At 33.8% G+C, this 17,194-nt stretch overlaps 1 protein-coding gene across 2 annotated transcripts in view; it reads left to right on the top strand.

The window, feature by feature from the left end:
* ATG3 (autophagy related 3) overlaps positions 1-16,754 on the top strand; it is a 28,323-nt gene extending 11,569 nt beyond the window's left edge. For both annotated transcript variants that reach the window (XM_081027813.1, XM_081027814.1), the window contains exons 6-12: positions 3,640-3,689; positions 6,119-6,200; positions 9,619-9,653; positions 9,904-10,059; positions 11,476-11,603; positions 13,997-14,065; positions 15,016-16,754. In XM_081027813.1, coding sequence (XP_080883939.1) covers positions 3,640-3,689; positions 6,119-6,200; positions 9,619-9,653; positions 9,904-10,059; positions 11,476-11,603; positions 13,997-14,065; positions 15,016-15,097 — 602 coding nt within the window. In that variant the 3' untranslated portion in view covers positions 15,098-16,754. The remainder of the gene's footprint in view (positions 1-3,639; positions 3,690-6,118; positions 6,201-9,618; positions 9,654-9,903; positions 10,060-11,475; positions 11,604-13,996; positions 14,066-15,015) is intronic.
* The last annotated feature ends 440 nt before the right edge of the window (positions 16,755-17,194 follow it).

Below are 17,194 nucleotides of genomic sequence, written 5' to 3'. Positions count from 1 at the left end.
ATGACATATATTTGGTTTAAATTGTTTTAAACTCCTTTACAATATTAACAGCCTTGATTTAAAAAACAAAACACAACAAAACAAAAAAGAGTATACGTAAGGCACAGTAGACTTTTACCGGAAAAGAAAGAAGACAAATTTGAAAAAATGCTCTTTGGAGTATATCAGATTGCTATATATGATTTCAAAAATCATCCTCTAGTACTGCTATAGCAATCTGATATAGCAAATTGCTACTATAACAATCTTTAGTAGCAATTTGAAAATATCTATATTATTTTCTTTATTTCCACAGAAAGAAAGCCAATTAGAAATACTGAGTATGCAGACTACTTTGCTTTGAATCCCTTATTGACATATCATTCCATTGCTGGATGATTATCTTTAGGACAGAACCATACTCTACTCATATTCAGTTTACTCAGAGACCTGATTGAAAGGCATTGCATAATAATTTTTTAAAATCACTATTAAGACAGTGTTAAGGACTCTAAGGTCTGTGAAGGTAGAGGTTCATTGTTGAACCCCCAATATCTATCATAGTATCTGACATGGAAGTTGTTCAACAAATTTTTGTTAGAGGATTTGGCTACATTTAAGCCTTTCATAAGTATATGTTTGCATAAGTTGATTAGAACTCTGAGTATGATTTTTTTTTTATTCCATGTCCTAAAAACCTAAGGCCACTATATTTATATTAATTATGTAAATGCATATTATTATTTGCTGCTCTAGCCAACAACCATTTATGATTTAGTTTTAATCAAGAAAATATGTTCTGAGTTTAAATCTAGGATATTGAAAATAAATTTTCTCCCTCTAAGCCTTAGAGAGTAGGAGGTATATCAAAAGTAGTAATAGAGCAGGGTTTCTCAACTTCAGCACCATTAACGTTTTGGCCTGGGTAATTCTTTGTCATAGCATTTCCTACACAATGCAGAATGTTTAGCAATATCCCTGGGCCCTACCCACTAGATGCCAGTAGCGTTCTTCCAGTTGTGACAACCAGAAATGCCTCCAGGCATTGCCTTATATTCCATGAAGGGCAAAACTGTTGCCCTTTTTGAGACCCACTGCAATAGACAAAGGGCTAAGTAATCTACCCAGGAAAATGTACCTTGTTATGTCAGTTCTTTTCTACACTGAAGAAAGGACACTGCCATCTGTTTCTTTATGGTGATAATAGGCACAGATTCAGAACTTGAACTCCTTGATATGAACCTCACTTGTTTCTTAATGAGCTGAGTGTTGTTATGTCAAGGCCTAAAGAAAATAGCAGATTGATCAACTTTTTAAGCTAATTTCAAAAATCATCCTCTTTTCTTCCACCAAGTAGTGCTGTTAGACTTCTTTATTTTTGATCATTTCCAGAATCATTCAGCTGTTCTGCTTTAGTTTTCCTATGACTGGAAGTATGGGCAGCACATCTGTAGGAAATTGTCTGTTGACTGACTAGAGTCATGCTTATAGCACTATGTTTCTGATGTCAAGTTAACGAGTTACTCTGTCGCTGAGTTGTATTTTCTCCCATAATCACTATCCCCAAATCCAGGTGCATGTTCACAAAGTCGTTCATTACAGAAATAAGTAGGTATCAGTAGGACTGGATGGACAAAAATCTATTAAAGAAATTCAACAACTAAAAAGAATGGTTACCCTGCTGGGGAGGGCATTTTCATATATGCAGTTACATTTATGTCTAAAATGAAGTAAAGTAATATTTTCATATATGCAGTTAATTTGATATACATAATAAATTCTAACTGATGTTTATGAGAGATACCCTTATAATTTAGCTTTAAACTATATCCTGATTTGATTAAAGCAGTGCTTCCACTGACTCGCAAAGTCAGGTGCCTGGTTCCTTGTCATCTCAGTTCCTTTTGCTTCATCACTTCTTCACTCCTTTTAGGTTTCTTTGATTTCTCTTAGCCCTTGTATTAGTCATGGTTCTTCAGAGAAACAGAATCAACAAAACGTGAATGTAAATAGTGGTAATAGACTAGATATAGATACAAGTACAAATAGATAAATATAAATGTAGATGTAGACATATGTATACTTAGATTGAGGAATTGGCTTATGTAATTGTGGGAGCTTTCAACTCTGAAATTTATAGGACAGACTGGCCAGGAGGCTGAAAACCCAGGTAAGGGTTCTTGCTTCAGCGGCAGTGTAAAGGCGGTCCAGAGGCAGAGTTCCTTGTTCTTCCTGAGGATCTCAAGGCTTTCTCTCTTAAGGCCTCCAAGTACTGGATGAGGCCTCCCCACATTGAGGAGGGTAATCTGCTTTACTCAAAGTCTATTGATTGAAATGTGAAAACATCTACAAAGACACCTGCACAGCTATATCTAGACTGGCGTTTGACTAAACAGCTGGATACAATAGCCTAGCCAAGTTGATGTAAACTTAGCCATCACAACACTTGAGAGTATTACCCTTCTTAGAGTCATTTGAGCTTTTTTTTTTCCCCAGTATGCCCTACTTTTAGGAGAGTTTGGTTTAATGGGATACTTCTACATTATATTTAGACAAATTGAAGACGTTTATTTTCTTTGTTTCTGTGTACTAGATTCAGTGTTTGGTTTTGTACTATCAGTTCATTATGTTAAGATTTGGGTTTTACTGTTATGAAATAATCATACCTATTATGGAGTAATTTCTAGAAATACTATGAAGTAAAAGCTTTATGCTAGAGCTGTTAATTGTGGCATTTTCCATTTGTGAAAGTTTTGATTATTGAACATGTATATCAAGGTTTTAGAAGATTAGCAAAGGAGCAAAGCATATTTTGTATGTAGGATTTTTTTCTTTAGTATTTCTATCCTTGTTGAACTTTCTAATTGAGAACACTGACATATATTTTGAAACAGAAATATTATTTAGCTGACTTGTGGTGCTGCTGTATGCGTAATGCCCCCTTCCTTGAGACAAGTCGGTTCCAAGGTAGTTGCTTAAACAGGTGTTTAAACAGAGCATTGAACCAAAAGTCAGAACATGTGGTTTTGAATCCCAGTTTCTCATGTAACTGGCTGTGAGACTCAAGCAAGTTATTTTACTTCTCTGGAGACTTTTAATTCTTCATAGGGAGAAATTACTACCCTAACTACTTCACTGGATAGTGTTTGTAAGGATTATATAAAGATGTGGAAACAGTAAAGTAGAAACTCTCATATAAATGTGATAGGACACCTCTGGGTGTCCTAGATTTCTGAAGCAAATGGCATATTAATATAACTAATACCTTGTTGAGAAAAATTCGATGTACATTTAAATAAAATGTAAATATGAATCCTGTAGTCTCTTAATCTGTTCATTTCTGAGAATGAATGTGTATTTTGATAGAGACTCACACAAGGAAAGTAAATAAAGGAAAGTAAATGAGGAATGATAGAGTAGGATAATTCGTGGTAAAATATTAAATTGTTATGCTTTTTGATTATTTTTTTTTAATTTGAGATGTGCCATTCGGATTATTTATTCCTATTAGAGTTCATTTGTAAAAATGCTGCTAACACTGCTCTTCATTTCAGAGCAGTTTTGAGAATTTAGATAATTTTAAGTGTTTTTATATTGCTTGAATAAGGAGGATGTTTACAATTTAATTTAAGCTATTCTTTTCTGCACAATGTTAAACAGGTATTGGAGGAATAACCGAAGCAGTTAAGGAGATTACACTGGAAAGCAAGGTACTGGTTAATTAGATATATTTCTAAATTCAATCACCTAGTTATTTGCATATATATATGTGTGTATACATATGTATATATATATAAATATTGCTCATCTCATTCTTATTAAAACTCTGGTTATTTATTACCAAGCTCCTTTAAATTCTAGCTTTTCTTTCCCTCTCATTTTTCTATATCAACATACCAAAACTCTACCAGTGCTTCTCTTCCTTTCCTTAATCTGCTGTATGGTTAAGAAAATACATTTTTTGAGATTTTAACTGGTGAAAACTACTAATCTACTAATTTTTACTAATTGGGAAGGCTTCTAGGCTTGTTTAAAGGAAAGGCTTTTTATTTTTAAGTATAAGTACCAAATGTTCTGTAAGTGGAGGTTTTTAAAGTGGTTTATCTACTTGCTGATTAATAGATGGTAATGATAGTTTAAATGTTGTAGTTTAAACATTGTCTTAAGCAAGTTACTCGTTACCTCTTTAGTTTTTTTAATTTACTGCTAATGTAAAGGGGATTTTTCTGTTTGTTTTTGAAAATTTAAAGGTAAACTTGAGCGTCATGATATTTTGAATCATGAGTGGAAGCTAAATCACTTTGGTTTTATTATTGTACAATTTATTTGTGGGGGAAGGTAAAATATATAAATGGGTGGAATTTTTCTGCTTGAAAGTTTTCAGTTAATGCATACTTCCAACATTATATTAGCTTTTGATTTCTAAAGAAAGAATGATTACAGTTGTCTTCAGAATTGTATATAATTGTTTGACATGATATGAAAAAATAATACAAAATGGATTTACCCTTACCTTTTCTTAATTATTAGGTTGGTGCAAAAGTAATTGCAGTTTAAAAGGTTAAAAAAAAAAATTTGCAAAAACCGCAATTATTTTTGCACCAACCTAATGTTTTGTTAACAGTCAAGTCTCTTAAAGAATATTTAGATAGAATAATTGTGTTCCTTTTGTCCTTGTGAAACATTTAACCACAACTTAACTAGTTTAAGATATCCTTTATGTGTTTTTGTCATTTGGATCTTTTGGGATTTGTAACTGAGACTTAACAGAAAGTGTTAGAAACTAAAGCAAGTTTTATTTTTTTTCAGTGTACAATTTTATGCTTGCTAGAAATTCACTTTAATGCTTGACAGGGTGCAGTTCATTGGCCTGAGAATTTATCCTTTTGAAATTTTTTTTGGAGAGTTTGAATGACTAAGAAGAAATTGGGCAAATGGCTTTGTTGCTTCAGAAGATATCTTCAGCCATTAGTGTTTACTCCAGCCATTAGTGTATGTGCTTCAGATTTGGGGGATAATAAATGGCAGAGTAGTTTGGGTAACATTGTTCTGATAGGTTTATGGGAATTCTTTCAAGAATTTCCAATAAATGGAATAGTGGTTAATATGGTGCTTAGTATCCCACTTAATGTCCTTATGTCCTAATAAAGGATGAATACTTAGAATAATTTGTAACTAGAATATCTTTCCTGTCATTTCCTATTTAAAATAGAATTTACGTTATTTTTTATAATTTACTGCTTAGAATGCTTGCCATCTAGACCCAAGTATTAATCTTTGTTGATTTCTACTGTATTCTATATCCAGTATGAACATCCAACATGATTAAAATTTTGCTTAATGATCAGTTTTCCAGATATTGGCTTATTTAATAATTACCCAGATACTGATGATCTTTCCTCTGTGGTTACATATTTTTGGTGTAATAATGACACATATGATCTCAAGTTTCTAGTGGTAAATAAAATCATCCCTAATTAAAATTATTGATTAGGTGAAACTAGGTGTGCAATTTTTTGACTCACTACATTGACTACAGATTACTAGAATATTTTGTGAAAATAATAAATGTTTATTAGGGTTGTCTGGTTAGCATTATTTTTTTATTCTAGTGCTAATATAATTAAGAAATTGAACTGAAATCTTATGTGTTATGTAATAATTGTAATGGCTTAATTCAGCCAGGATATTGTTAACAAATTAGAAGATAATAGTGTTTGACTTATAATAATAAATTTAACATGTTAGTATATTGTGATTCATAAATGTATACATTATTTTGTCCTTTAAATTATGTGTGCAAGTTAACATAACTTTGAATTGATTTTCTAATACTAATGAATTGGTTAGCTAAAAATGTTTTATTGGAAGTACAACTGGCAACTATTTCTAAATGATTAGTTTAGATGACTCTTGGTGCTTCTATGATGCCTTTTATATTTTTCAGTCACAGCACTGAGCACATCACTTTTAATGATTGTTTTGAGTTTGTCATTTCACTGGACTAGTAGTTTCTTGAGGATAAGAACTGTCTAGTCACTTATTTTCACAGTGGTTAGTTAGCACTCTGCTGGTATGTGGGTGCTCAGTGTTTTAACTAATGAACATATTTAAGTGACTTTAAATATTTATTTCAAAGGACAGTATAAAACTCCAAGATTGTTCAGCATTATGTGAGGAGGAGGAAGAAGAAGATGAAGAAGAAGCTGCAGATATGGAAGGTATTTGTGTTCCAGATTTGCTTTAATCGCACTAGAATATTTGACTTTGGAATATTTGTAATTCATGTGGATTAAGAATTCTATCCCATTCAGTTTTAAATTTTAACATGTAACAGCCTAGAGAGGATTTTGTTGAGTGTAAATTTAATCAGTGCAGAACTTCTTTTGATCTTGGACTCTTCTACTTTAGACCGTAGCCTTGACATCACTATTTTTACTGGGATAAATATTAGTCATAAATCTTGAATACTGGGTACCGCTGTAAGATACAGATTCTTAAGCTAACTCTTAAACTGCTTCAGAGCCATGCAATGTTTGCTCATGCATTATGTATTTTATTTTTCCTTTTTGATAACATCTTACTACAAAAAACCTTCTGATAGTGATTTTTAATGGGGCCTTTTGAACTACACAGAATCCCCTCATTGTTGCCTGAGTTTCTGAAATGCCTTTCTAGTCTTGCTAGCTGAGAATCACTGCATTCATGGATCATTGTCATAGGAGATTGAAAACCACTGTATTACCAGAACAGAGTAATATAGGTCTAAAAGTATATGGCTATTCAAAGCTTCATATTCCATTATGATAGTCTGTAATGCACATGAAACCTCAGATACTTAAAAATAGAGGAAAAAATTGCTGCACCAGGGCAACCTCTTTGTTAAATTCTATCTGTCTTTATTATACTTTCTTCCCTGCATTATTTGATTCTATTAGCTATTCTCTCCCTTGGTTTTTGACAGTGGGTTTTTCTCCTTCTTCTTTGACTGTTTCTTCTAAGTCTTCTCGGGTTCTTTTACTTCTGCCCAGCTGTTAAATGTTACTATTTCTTGGGGTTTTATTTGTTTGCTTTTTCCTGCTCACTCCTTACATTCCCAGATAGATTTTTATATACTCTGTGGCTTCTGTAATGGTATACCATGGTCTGACATGGAAATTTGTGCAACAGGAAAAATGGTGTACAAATTACATTAGATTCTGTATGAGAGTTTAATATTAATATGTATGTGTGTATATAGGGAGAGCAGTTGGAAAAAGGAAGAGCATATGAAAAAAAATACAGAGGGTAGACATTTTGGAGGCTGTAAGTTATCCCCCAAATTTTATGTATCCCCAAAATACTTAGAATTTATAGTGAGATAGAATGTCTTAAAGCATGCGAAAGTGCTCGCTTCAGCAGCACATATACTAAAAAGCATGTGAAAGTAGAAGATGGTGCCAAGTAAAGCTGAAGCACAATAATGGCAAGTGGTGTTGATGAGATGGCAGCATAACCTAATCAACAGAGTAACTTGACTTAAAAGTACCTTTCAGTTTTGTTTTCTGAGTCCCCATGATACCTAGCTGTATATCTCTTTCTGAATTCTAGGCAGAGTCTTGTTCTCATTCCCATGGTTAACTCTCATTCATTGAGGAAATATAAGTGAGTTATTGTAACAAAAGCTGCTCACAGTAGTCTCACATACCATCTCTGTGGTCAAGACTTCCGTATCTAAACCAACCATCCAGATCTCCTGAACTTCAGAGCTACTTGTTTAGTTTCATTTCCACCTGAATGTCTCATAATTGTTAGAAACACCTTCTTGCACAAATACTCTTTCTGGATTCCATCTGTTTCTGAATGGCATACAGTTGTCAAAACTGGGGTCCGGGGCAGGGAGAACCCTATAAGTAAAGCACTGTTTTCAGAGTACAAGCTGTGGGACTGCCTTAAATATGTGACAGCCTTTCAGTATGTTTGTTACATTTCCCTTGGATAGAGTTAAAGAAAGAATTGCTATGTATGGAATTTCGCTTAAAAAACAGTGTTGATGGTATCTAATATAACAGTTTTCATTATTCAACAAATATTTATTGAGCAGTACAGTATCTGTAGTAGATACTGTTTTTGGTGCTGGAGATAAAGCAATAAACAAGCAAAAAAGCAATCGATAAGCAAAACATGTACTGTATTAGTTGTGTTAGGGAGAAAAAAAGGGGGGTAGGGAGTCTTGGGGTGGCATGAGTATTAACAGTTTTTAATTAGGTTAATCAAGAAAAACCTCATTGAGAATATACCTTTTGAGTAAAGCCTGGCAGGAAGTGAGTGAACAAGCTATTTGGATATCTGAGGTGGAGTACAAAGGCTCTGAGGTGGGAGCCTGCTGGCTTATTATGAAATATTGTGAGGAGGCTCCTATGTTCAGAGAGAAGTGAGGGGAGAGTAGTAAGGTATCGTGTCAGAGAGATAAACCTGGGCAGATCATGTAGGGCGCTGGCTTTAACTCAAAAGTGAGATGAGAAGCCATTGCAGGGCTTTTCTAAGTAGAGGAGCGACTTAGAATGAGATTTAACATTTTAACAGAATCACTGTGAGTGCGGTGTTGAGACTAGACTGATGTTGAATAGGGCAACAGTAAGGAGGCTGTTTTGATAATCCGGCAACACACGACAGTGGCTTGGGCTCGAGTGGTAACATTGGAAGTGATGAGAAACAATTCTGGACATATTTGAGGGTAGGGTCAAAAAGATTTGCTGGTGGAATGGAACAGAATAGTCACGTGTGACTCCAGTGTTTTTGACCTGTGTATGGAAAGATATTAACTGAGATGGGGAAAATTATAGGACCGAATCGTTTTGGAGAGGGCGTTGGGAGCTCAGTTTTGGACATGTGATATTTGTGATGCCCCTTAGTCATTCATTGGAGCCATAAGTAGACAATCAGGTATCCAGGTCTACAGTCAGGGAATAAATTTGGGAGTTAGCAGCATTTAAAGCCATTGAGACTAATGAAATCATCAGGAGTGAGTATGGATAGAGAAGAGCACAAGGTCCATAAACTAAGCAGAGTTGTTTTTGTTTATGGTTTGTTTTTTTGTTTTTTTAATGGTCGAGATGATAAAGATAAACCAGCGTAGGAAATAGTGAAAGCAAAGCTAGTGAGGTGGGCTGGGCGGGAAGCCCAAAAAATGTAGTATCTTAAAAGCTGAGGACAGAAAGTGTTCCAAAGAGAAGGGTGTAAATCATTCCAGATGCTCCTGAGAGGTCAATTAAAATGAAAACTGGGCGGTTAGCACCGGATTTGGCAAAGTGGAAGTCACAGATGACTTTAATGAGCACATTTTATGCAATTATGTAAGTAGCCTTGTGTATGCTATGGAGTAACTGGGGACTCTACGGTATTATTATGCCAATTGGTATTATTAATAGACCATAGCAGAGACCAAGCCTTAATCATACTGACTTTTTCTGGCTCTCTGACAGATAAAGTATCTGCTGCTTTAGAAATAGGTGTGGAATTAGCTCACTCATATTTATGCAATATCTTCAGTTAGAAACAAAAGCAAAAACCGGTTTTCAATGATTCTCTGAAATAATATATAGTTTGTTTTAGGAAATTTTTTTAAGTTGATTAATCTTTTGTTGCTTTTTATAACAGAATATGAAGAGAGTGGATTGTTGGAAACAGATGAGGTTTGTAAATTGAGTTTTCTTGAGTTAATTTTTGATAAACTTGGGGATTAGTGTTTTAATTAATATCTTGATCTTTCAAATAAATTTTTATTTATATGTCTACATTTGTTATGCCATATAATATTTTACTTTGAGTTTTAAGTTATATCTGCTTCTGAAAAAGATACATAGAGTGGGAAAAATAGATTTTTCTAAAATGTCATATTCATACTGATTTCAATGGTTGTAAATTTTTCTCCATTATTGCCAGGCTACCCTAGACACAAGGAAAATAGTAGAAGCTTGTAAAGCTAAAACTGATGCCGGAGGTGAAGATGCTATTTTGCAAACCAGAACTTATGACCTTTACATCACTTATGATAAATATTACCAGACACCACGATTATGGTTGTTTGGCTATGATGAGGTAAAAATAAAGAAAAACTTATTTTAATGTAAATATTTAATTAATTAATTAATTAACTTATTAAATTTATTGAGGTGACATTGGTTAGTAAAATTATATAGGTTTCAAGTGTGTATTTCTATAATAAATCATCTATATATTACATTGTGTGCTCAGTACCCAGAGTCAGTTCTTCCATCACCATATATTTGACCCCCTTCTTGCTCTTCTGTCACCCCCTCTCCCCACTTACCCTCTGATAACCACCAAACTGTTATCTGTGTCTATGAGTTTTTGTTTGTTTGTCTTGTTCCTTTGTTGCTTTCAGTTTTATATCCCACATATGAGTGAAATACGGTTCCTAACTTTTTCTGACTTCGCTTAGCATGATGATCTCAAGATCCAACCATATTATTGCAAATGGTAGTATTTCATCTTATGATAGAATAGTATTCCATTGTGTATATATACCACATTTTCTTTATCCAGTCATCTATCAAAGGACACTTTAGTTGTTTCTATGTCTTGAATAATGCTACAATTAATCACTCAGCAATGAACATCAGGGATCATATATGTTTACGGATAAATGTTTTCAAATTTTTTGAGTAGATACCCAAAAGAGAGATTGCTGGGTCACATGGTAATTATGTTCTTAATTTTCTGAGGGAACCCTTATACTGTTTTCCATATTGGCTATATCAAATTTTAATGTAAATATTTTAAATTATTGGGTTTAATTCTTTCATCACTAGATTTTTAAACTTTAGAAATCATTTGTTTTATAATTTTATGATTAAATTGCACTTGATTTTTATTTTGAAGAAACTATGAATTATTCAGTGTGACAGTAACATTACTAAGAATTAAACATTAATAATCTGTTAATATATTTATTGCTTGGTCTCTGAGCATAGTCCTTCAAAAGTGAGGGAAATTGAACATGGTTTGTTGTATTAAATTTTGTTTGGATCACACCTGTTGATATTTAGGCATTTACAGAATAATCACATCACATGTGTTGTTTTTCCTGAAGATAGAAAACTTTTTTTTTTAACTCATCCACTTAATTGAATTAAAGGATAGCTAAAATAAAATTTTTATAACCTCTCATTCCAGTGACAATGAGAAACAAGAAAATAAAACAAAATAGACCTAAAGTATGAATTACAAAACTATAAAATGTTTAGATGGCCAGGCACCTGCCTTTTTATGGTATCTTTAGTGCATTAGATGGTGAAGGTTGTCACATAGCCTGATGGACAGACTCCCTCCTCCATCCCTTCTTGGTATAAACTTTCCACCAAATCTGGTAATTCTAAATAGTCTAGAACTCTGAATTGCAAGCAATGTGGGAGATGGGGATAAATGTAAACATTGAAGTTTAGGCCTAAAAATGTTTAAACAATAATTTCAAAGCATTTTTTATGGTTTCAGCAACGGCAGCCTTTAACAGTTGAGCACATGTATGAAGACATCAGCCAAGATCATGTGAAGAAAACAGTAACCATTGAAAATCACCCTCATCTCCCACCACCTCCTATGTGTTCAGTTCACCCTTGCAGGTCTGTATTTGGAGGGGTGGGGGGAGAGGTACTTCATGAATTTATTACTTAGAGAATCTGTAAATGAGTGCCCCAACAGAAAAAATTTACTTAATAAGCAAGTAAAATTTGTCTTCCTTAGAAATGTTCTTGTGCTTAAGTGCATAAGAAAAAGGAAAATAAATACTTTACAAAGTTATATTTATTTCTTAAGAATTTTTTTTGTTCTTTGTATGTATTGTGTTACAGTGTAGATCTTTGTGATTTTTACTCCTGTTTTTAGCTCCAAGAATAGTTTGGAAGATCCTTTTTAGATTAAAAAACATTCGTTTAGACATGGTTTATTTACTCTATTGTGATGTATCTTTCTGTGAATGTGGAGTATAAAGTTAATCTTGTGCTTTTTCTAGGTGACTTATTTATTTCCTTTTATTGCTTAGTGAACAGAAATATATGTGGAATTTCTAGTCCCCTTTACTCTTCCTTAAAAAAGAAAAAGGTTTTGTTACATGATAATTTCTTTCAGTTAGTTGTTTCTAGTGGTTAACTTTCAGAAAATCATTGAGAAATTCTGGTAACAATATTTCTTCAGATGAAAACTCTGATATTTCATTGACTAATTAGATGCAACATTCTAGTTTTCAAAACTTTTTTTCCCCTTTCTGCCTCCCCCCACCACTCCAGTTCAATCCGTTGTTTCTTAGTCTAGTTGTGTAGGACGCAGCTCCCTGGGCCATGCTGGTATTATGAGCCTTGCGCTTCCCCCTGGCTGAGGTCGTCAGTCAGCGACTCACAACAGCTCACAGCAGCTCTCACTGGCTGCCAGCCACTCATGCTGGCCACCAGACACTCCTGGCAGCCCACAGTAGCTCACAGCAGCTCACTGCAGCCCAGCTCCAGGGAAAGCTGTTGTTCACAATCTTAGCTGTAGAGGGCGCAGCTCACCGGCCCATGTGGGAATCAAACCAGCGACCTCAGTGCTAGGAGCACAGCACTCCAACCACCTGAGCCACCTGGCCAGCCCTCAAAAATTTGTTAATATTTTTTTCTCATTTTTTACAACATCTTTATTCTCAAACATTATCCCATAGAAAGCCTAGTTCATTTTTCCAGTTTATGTTAACTGTTAATATTGAAAAGTAATTCAAGAGTCATTGGTTTTAGTTTTGAATTATCTAATCTAAAAGGTTTTCCTTTTTGAGAGTTACATAGTTGATTCCTTTTATGGTTTGAGGTTTTAGGATGGTGCTTATCAAACCAAGCCATGTCTCTTTCCGAGGTGTAAATTTCACTCAGTTGGGAAAAGAGATAAGTAGTTTAACTGGAAGTTAATATTAAACATTTTGAATAAATTACTGTATTATAGAATACATAACATGTAAATATAGAAAAAAGCAAACAAGCAAAAAATCTAGGGGCCTGTAAAATGAGACTTCAAGGATATTTTAGGCCTTGCCTAAATGGCCTCAGATTATGCCTTCTTATCCTCAGGATTAATACATTTACTTTCTAATCTTCTAAGTTGACTGCCTCTGTCATGAAGGTTATATTCATAAAAATTGAAGCAGCATTTTTAAATCTAGGGTATGTAGAAAATACCATTCATTACTTTGGTATGTTGCCCTTTTCTCAATTTATGTGCCCAGGCAATTACTTTGATATCACTCTTTTCTTAGCATAGGAGCAACAGCAGTTGGCTGTAAAAATATTTGTGGATAGGACAAAAACTTCAGATAAATGTTTTTCTTTATATAAAGCCAAAATATTTCATAATAGAATTAGATAAATTTTACAGTATGAATGAAGACAAAGAAAAATATACATAAACTTCTTGACTGACCAATTAGCTTTTCTTTAATTCAGTGTTGGCTTATTCTCAGCTAATATTTAAACAGAAAAAATCACAACATTGTATTAGGTTGGTGCAAAAGTAATTGCGGTTTTGTAATTATTTTTAACCTAAACCACAATTACTTTTGTACCAACCTAATCTGTCTCTCTGGTTTTTTGGGGTTTTTTTTTGACCAACTGTTGCCACGTAGCTTTTGAATTTGGCTGGTCTGATTCTTTTTTGTTTCTCAGCAGACAGCCCTTGCTCTGCAATTCTGCCTTGGCATGATTTCCCTTTCTCTGGTTTTCTGCCCCCATCGCCATTATAGGAAAGCTAAGTATTAGTGCTATTGTATTCATTTTTGACTACCAGAGCTTTTTAAACTTACGCCCTCCTCCAATAAAACTGTCTTCATGACTTAATATGACTTGTTGGGGGAAGGGAGGAGAATATTTTATAATGTTAACTATTAATATATTAAAATTCACTGGTAATAAGGTAGACTTCTTTACAAACAAAAACTTGCTTCTCCTATTTTGATCAAAGTGATCTAAATTTATAAGATTTGTTCTTTTTCTTTCAGGCATGCTGAGGTGATGAAGAAAATCATTGAGACTGTTGCTGAAGGAGGGGGAGAACTTGGTGTTCATATGTATCCTTACCTGTGTGTGTGATTAGTGGCAAACTGGCTCCTAGGATTTTTTTTTTTCCTTTTTGGGAAATTTAGTGTAACCTTAATGACACAGTACCTCTACTTGTTTTAGCCCCTCATATCTGGAAGTCTTAGTGAAGTCTTTAATTTATTTACAAAATGTTATATTGTGATTCTTCTGCCTTCTTGAGTTGATTAGCAAATGTTCCTGTGTGCACCTGTTAGCTCTGCCTTGTTACAGAGCCTGAAACAAGCTTGCTAGATGCTTTTGTTTGCTGAAGAGGCAATGGCTAAAAGTATGAATATAAAACCATTGCTGTTGGTGGAAAAGAAACTCAGTGGGTTTAATTTATTGATGAAAGATGAGTAATCTACTAATTTAGAAGACAACACATGAGTATCTTTTCCCTAAGTATATTTCCAGTTTAACAAGTTAAAAAATGTGGCAATCTGAGGTCTCTCTGAAACAAAAAATTCAACTTAAATAGGTTGATTAAAAAGTAAAGCACATAAAATATGTTACAGGTATTCTTAAAATATAGTATTTTCATTTTTTCCCCAAAGTATTTTCCCAATTTTTTTTCCCTCATTTTCTAATCTACTCAGGCAAATTTATAGGCATTAAAAGGGCCATTTTCCAGTCATTTAAACATGGACAACCTTGTCATTATTTTTATATCAAAATAATTGGACTTACATGAACTCATACTCATCAGAAAGGTTCACATTCAAATATTAAATGTGAATGGTCAGGTAGTGTTAAAGTTATAGAGAGCCTCATGTGGAATAGACACAAACTTGCATGAGTGCATTTTTTAAATATACTTGTAAGATTTTGTCTTATGTATTTTTTCTGAGAAATTATTGCTTAATAAAATGAATAATTATAATGTTAGTTTAAATTAATAGAGTTATTGACCAATTTATTTTCCTTAGCTAAAGACCTTTAGGTATCTTCTAATTTTCTTGAAATTTGTACAAGCTGTCATTCCAACAATAGAATATGACTACACAAGACACTTCACAATGTAACGAAGAGAGCATAGAATCTATCCTAATTATTGGTTCTGATTTTTAAAGAATTAACCCATAGATGTGACCATTGACCATATTACCAATATGTACAATTTCTCTAATAAAGAGACTTATATGTTTATGCATTAAATAAAAAAGTTCCACTGCAGCCTTATTTGTTTAATAAAAGTGAGTGTAAAGAGACCATTTTTCTTGCTTCTTATCAAAAGATGATACTATTTTCCTTAAATAACAACTCTTTAAGTGAAGAAGTATCTCATACAGAATGATAATAAAATTATTTTTGGTTCACATTTATGAGGAAGATATTTAAATGTGTGAGTGTGAGAACTGGGACTAGAAAATACTGCATGGTAAACTTACCTTCCCTTTTTTCTTTTCCACTTTGTTCCTCCTCTCCTCCCCTCTCTCCAAAACTCCTATCTGCTAATAGTTAATGTTTATGAAGCTCTTACCATGTATCAGGAAATATGCTAAATGCTATTACTTATCTTGTTTCCTGATTGTTTTATTAAGTTGATGTACCAAAATTACTTTCTGTTAAGAATTCAGGAATGTTTCTTCTATCGTGATTGCCCGGTAGAATATTAGATCTGGATACAGGAGTTTGGACAGGGTAAGTGTGTTTCTTTGGGGTACACATTGAGAGCCAAAGAACAGAACCCAGGCCCTTTGATGATTCCTATTTTATTCCCTTTATACTCCGACATTGCCTCTCGTCCCTGTTCTTTTCATTCTGCACATAATGGAGTGGCTAACCCTGCCTCTAAGGAACGTTAGTGGGTTTTTTGTTGTTTTTCTCAGCGTTTAAGAATACTCACCTTACCTTTAATACCCCTTTATTTTTCTCCCTTTTTCAGTTGTCCAGTTTCTTATATTGCAAGGATATCACCATAATGAAGACAATGACTTGGTAGAGTTATGGTGGTATTCGATATAGTATAATATGGAGATATGAAAATGGGCATTATCTTTCAGTACACTTCAATTATCCTACTTGCTCATGTAGCCAGAAAACTACTATCTAAATGAATTTTCTAAACTGATTTTACTGAAAAATTCTACTTTTGAATACCTTTAAATGATATTCAGTTGTAGATATTGTCACATTGTCAACATTTTCCTCCCAGTTAAATCTAATTTATCAAAAGTACAGATTCCCTCAAATCTTTTTTAAAAATTTAAATAGTTTTTTCAGTTACGGTTGACATTCAATATTATATTAGTTTCAGGTGTGGCATAGTGGTTAGACACTTATATGACTTATGAAGTGATCCCCCCACTGATAAGTCTTGCACCCACCTGACACCATACATAGTTATTACAATGTTACTGACAATATTCCCTATGCTTTACATCCCCTTGACTATTTTGTAACTTCCAATTTGTACATCTTAATCCCTTCACTTTTTTTTACTAGCCAGATGGAGAGTTCAAAACAATGGTTATAAGGATGCTCAAGGAACTTAGTGAGAACTTCATCAAAGTGATAGCAAGCATAAAAAATGACATAGAAACCGTAAAAATGAACCAGTCAGAAATGAAGAATAAGTGAAATGAAGACTAGAAGTAATTACCAGCAGACTAGATGAAGCAGAGGACCGAATCAGCAATTTGGAAGACAAAGTAGCAGAAAACACCCAATTGGAACAGCAAAAAGAAAGAATCCAAAAAAATGAGGATAGTTTTAAGAGACTTCTGGGACAACATCAAGCATAACATTCACATTATAAGGATACCAGAAGGGAGAGAAAGCAAGAGATTGAAAACCTATTTGAAGAAATAGTGACTAAAAACTTCCCTAACCTGGTGAAAATAGACATACAAGTCCAGGAAATGCGTAGAGTCCCAAACAAGATGATCCCAAAGAGGCCTATATCAAGACACGTAATTAGAATTCCAAAGATTAAAGTCAGAGAGAGACACTTAAAAGCAGCAAGAGAAAAGCAGTTACCTACAAGGGAGTTCCCATAAGACTGTCAGCTGATTTCTCAACAAAAACTTTACAGGCCAGAAGGAATTGGCGCAAAATATTCAAAGTTAATGAAAAGCGATGACCTATGACCAAGATTATTACTCCACCCAACAAGGCTA

The sequence above is a fragment of the Rhinolophus hipposideros genome (genome assembly GCF_964194185.1).
Source record: "Rhinolophus hipposideros genome assembly, chromosome: 2".
Taxonomy (NCBI): domain Eukaryota; kingdom Metazoa; phylum Chordata; class Mammalia; order Chiroptera; family Rhinolophidae; genus Rhinolophus; species Rhinolophus hipposideros.
The sequence above is the reverse complement of the archived record's forward strand: the minus strand, read 5'-3'. Positions and strand labels throughout refer to the sequence as shown.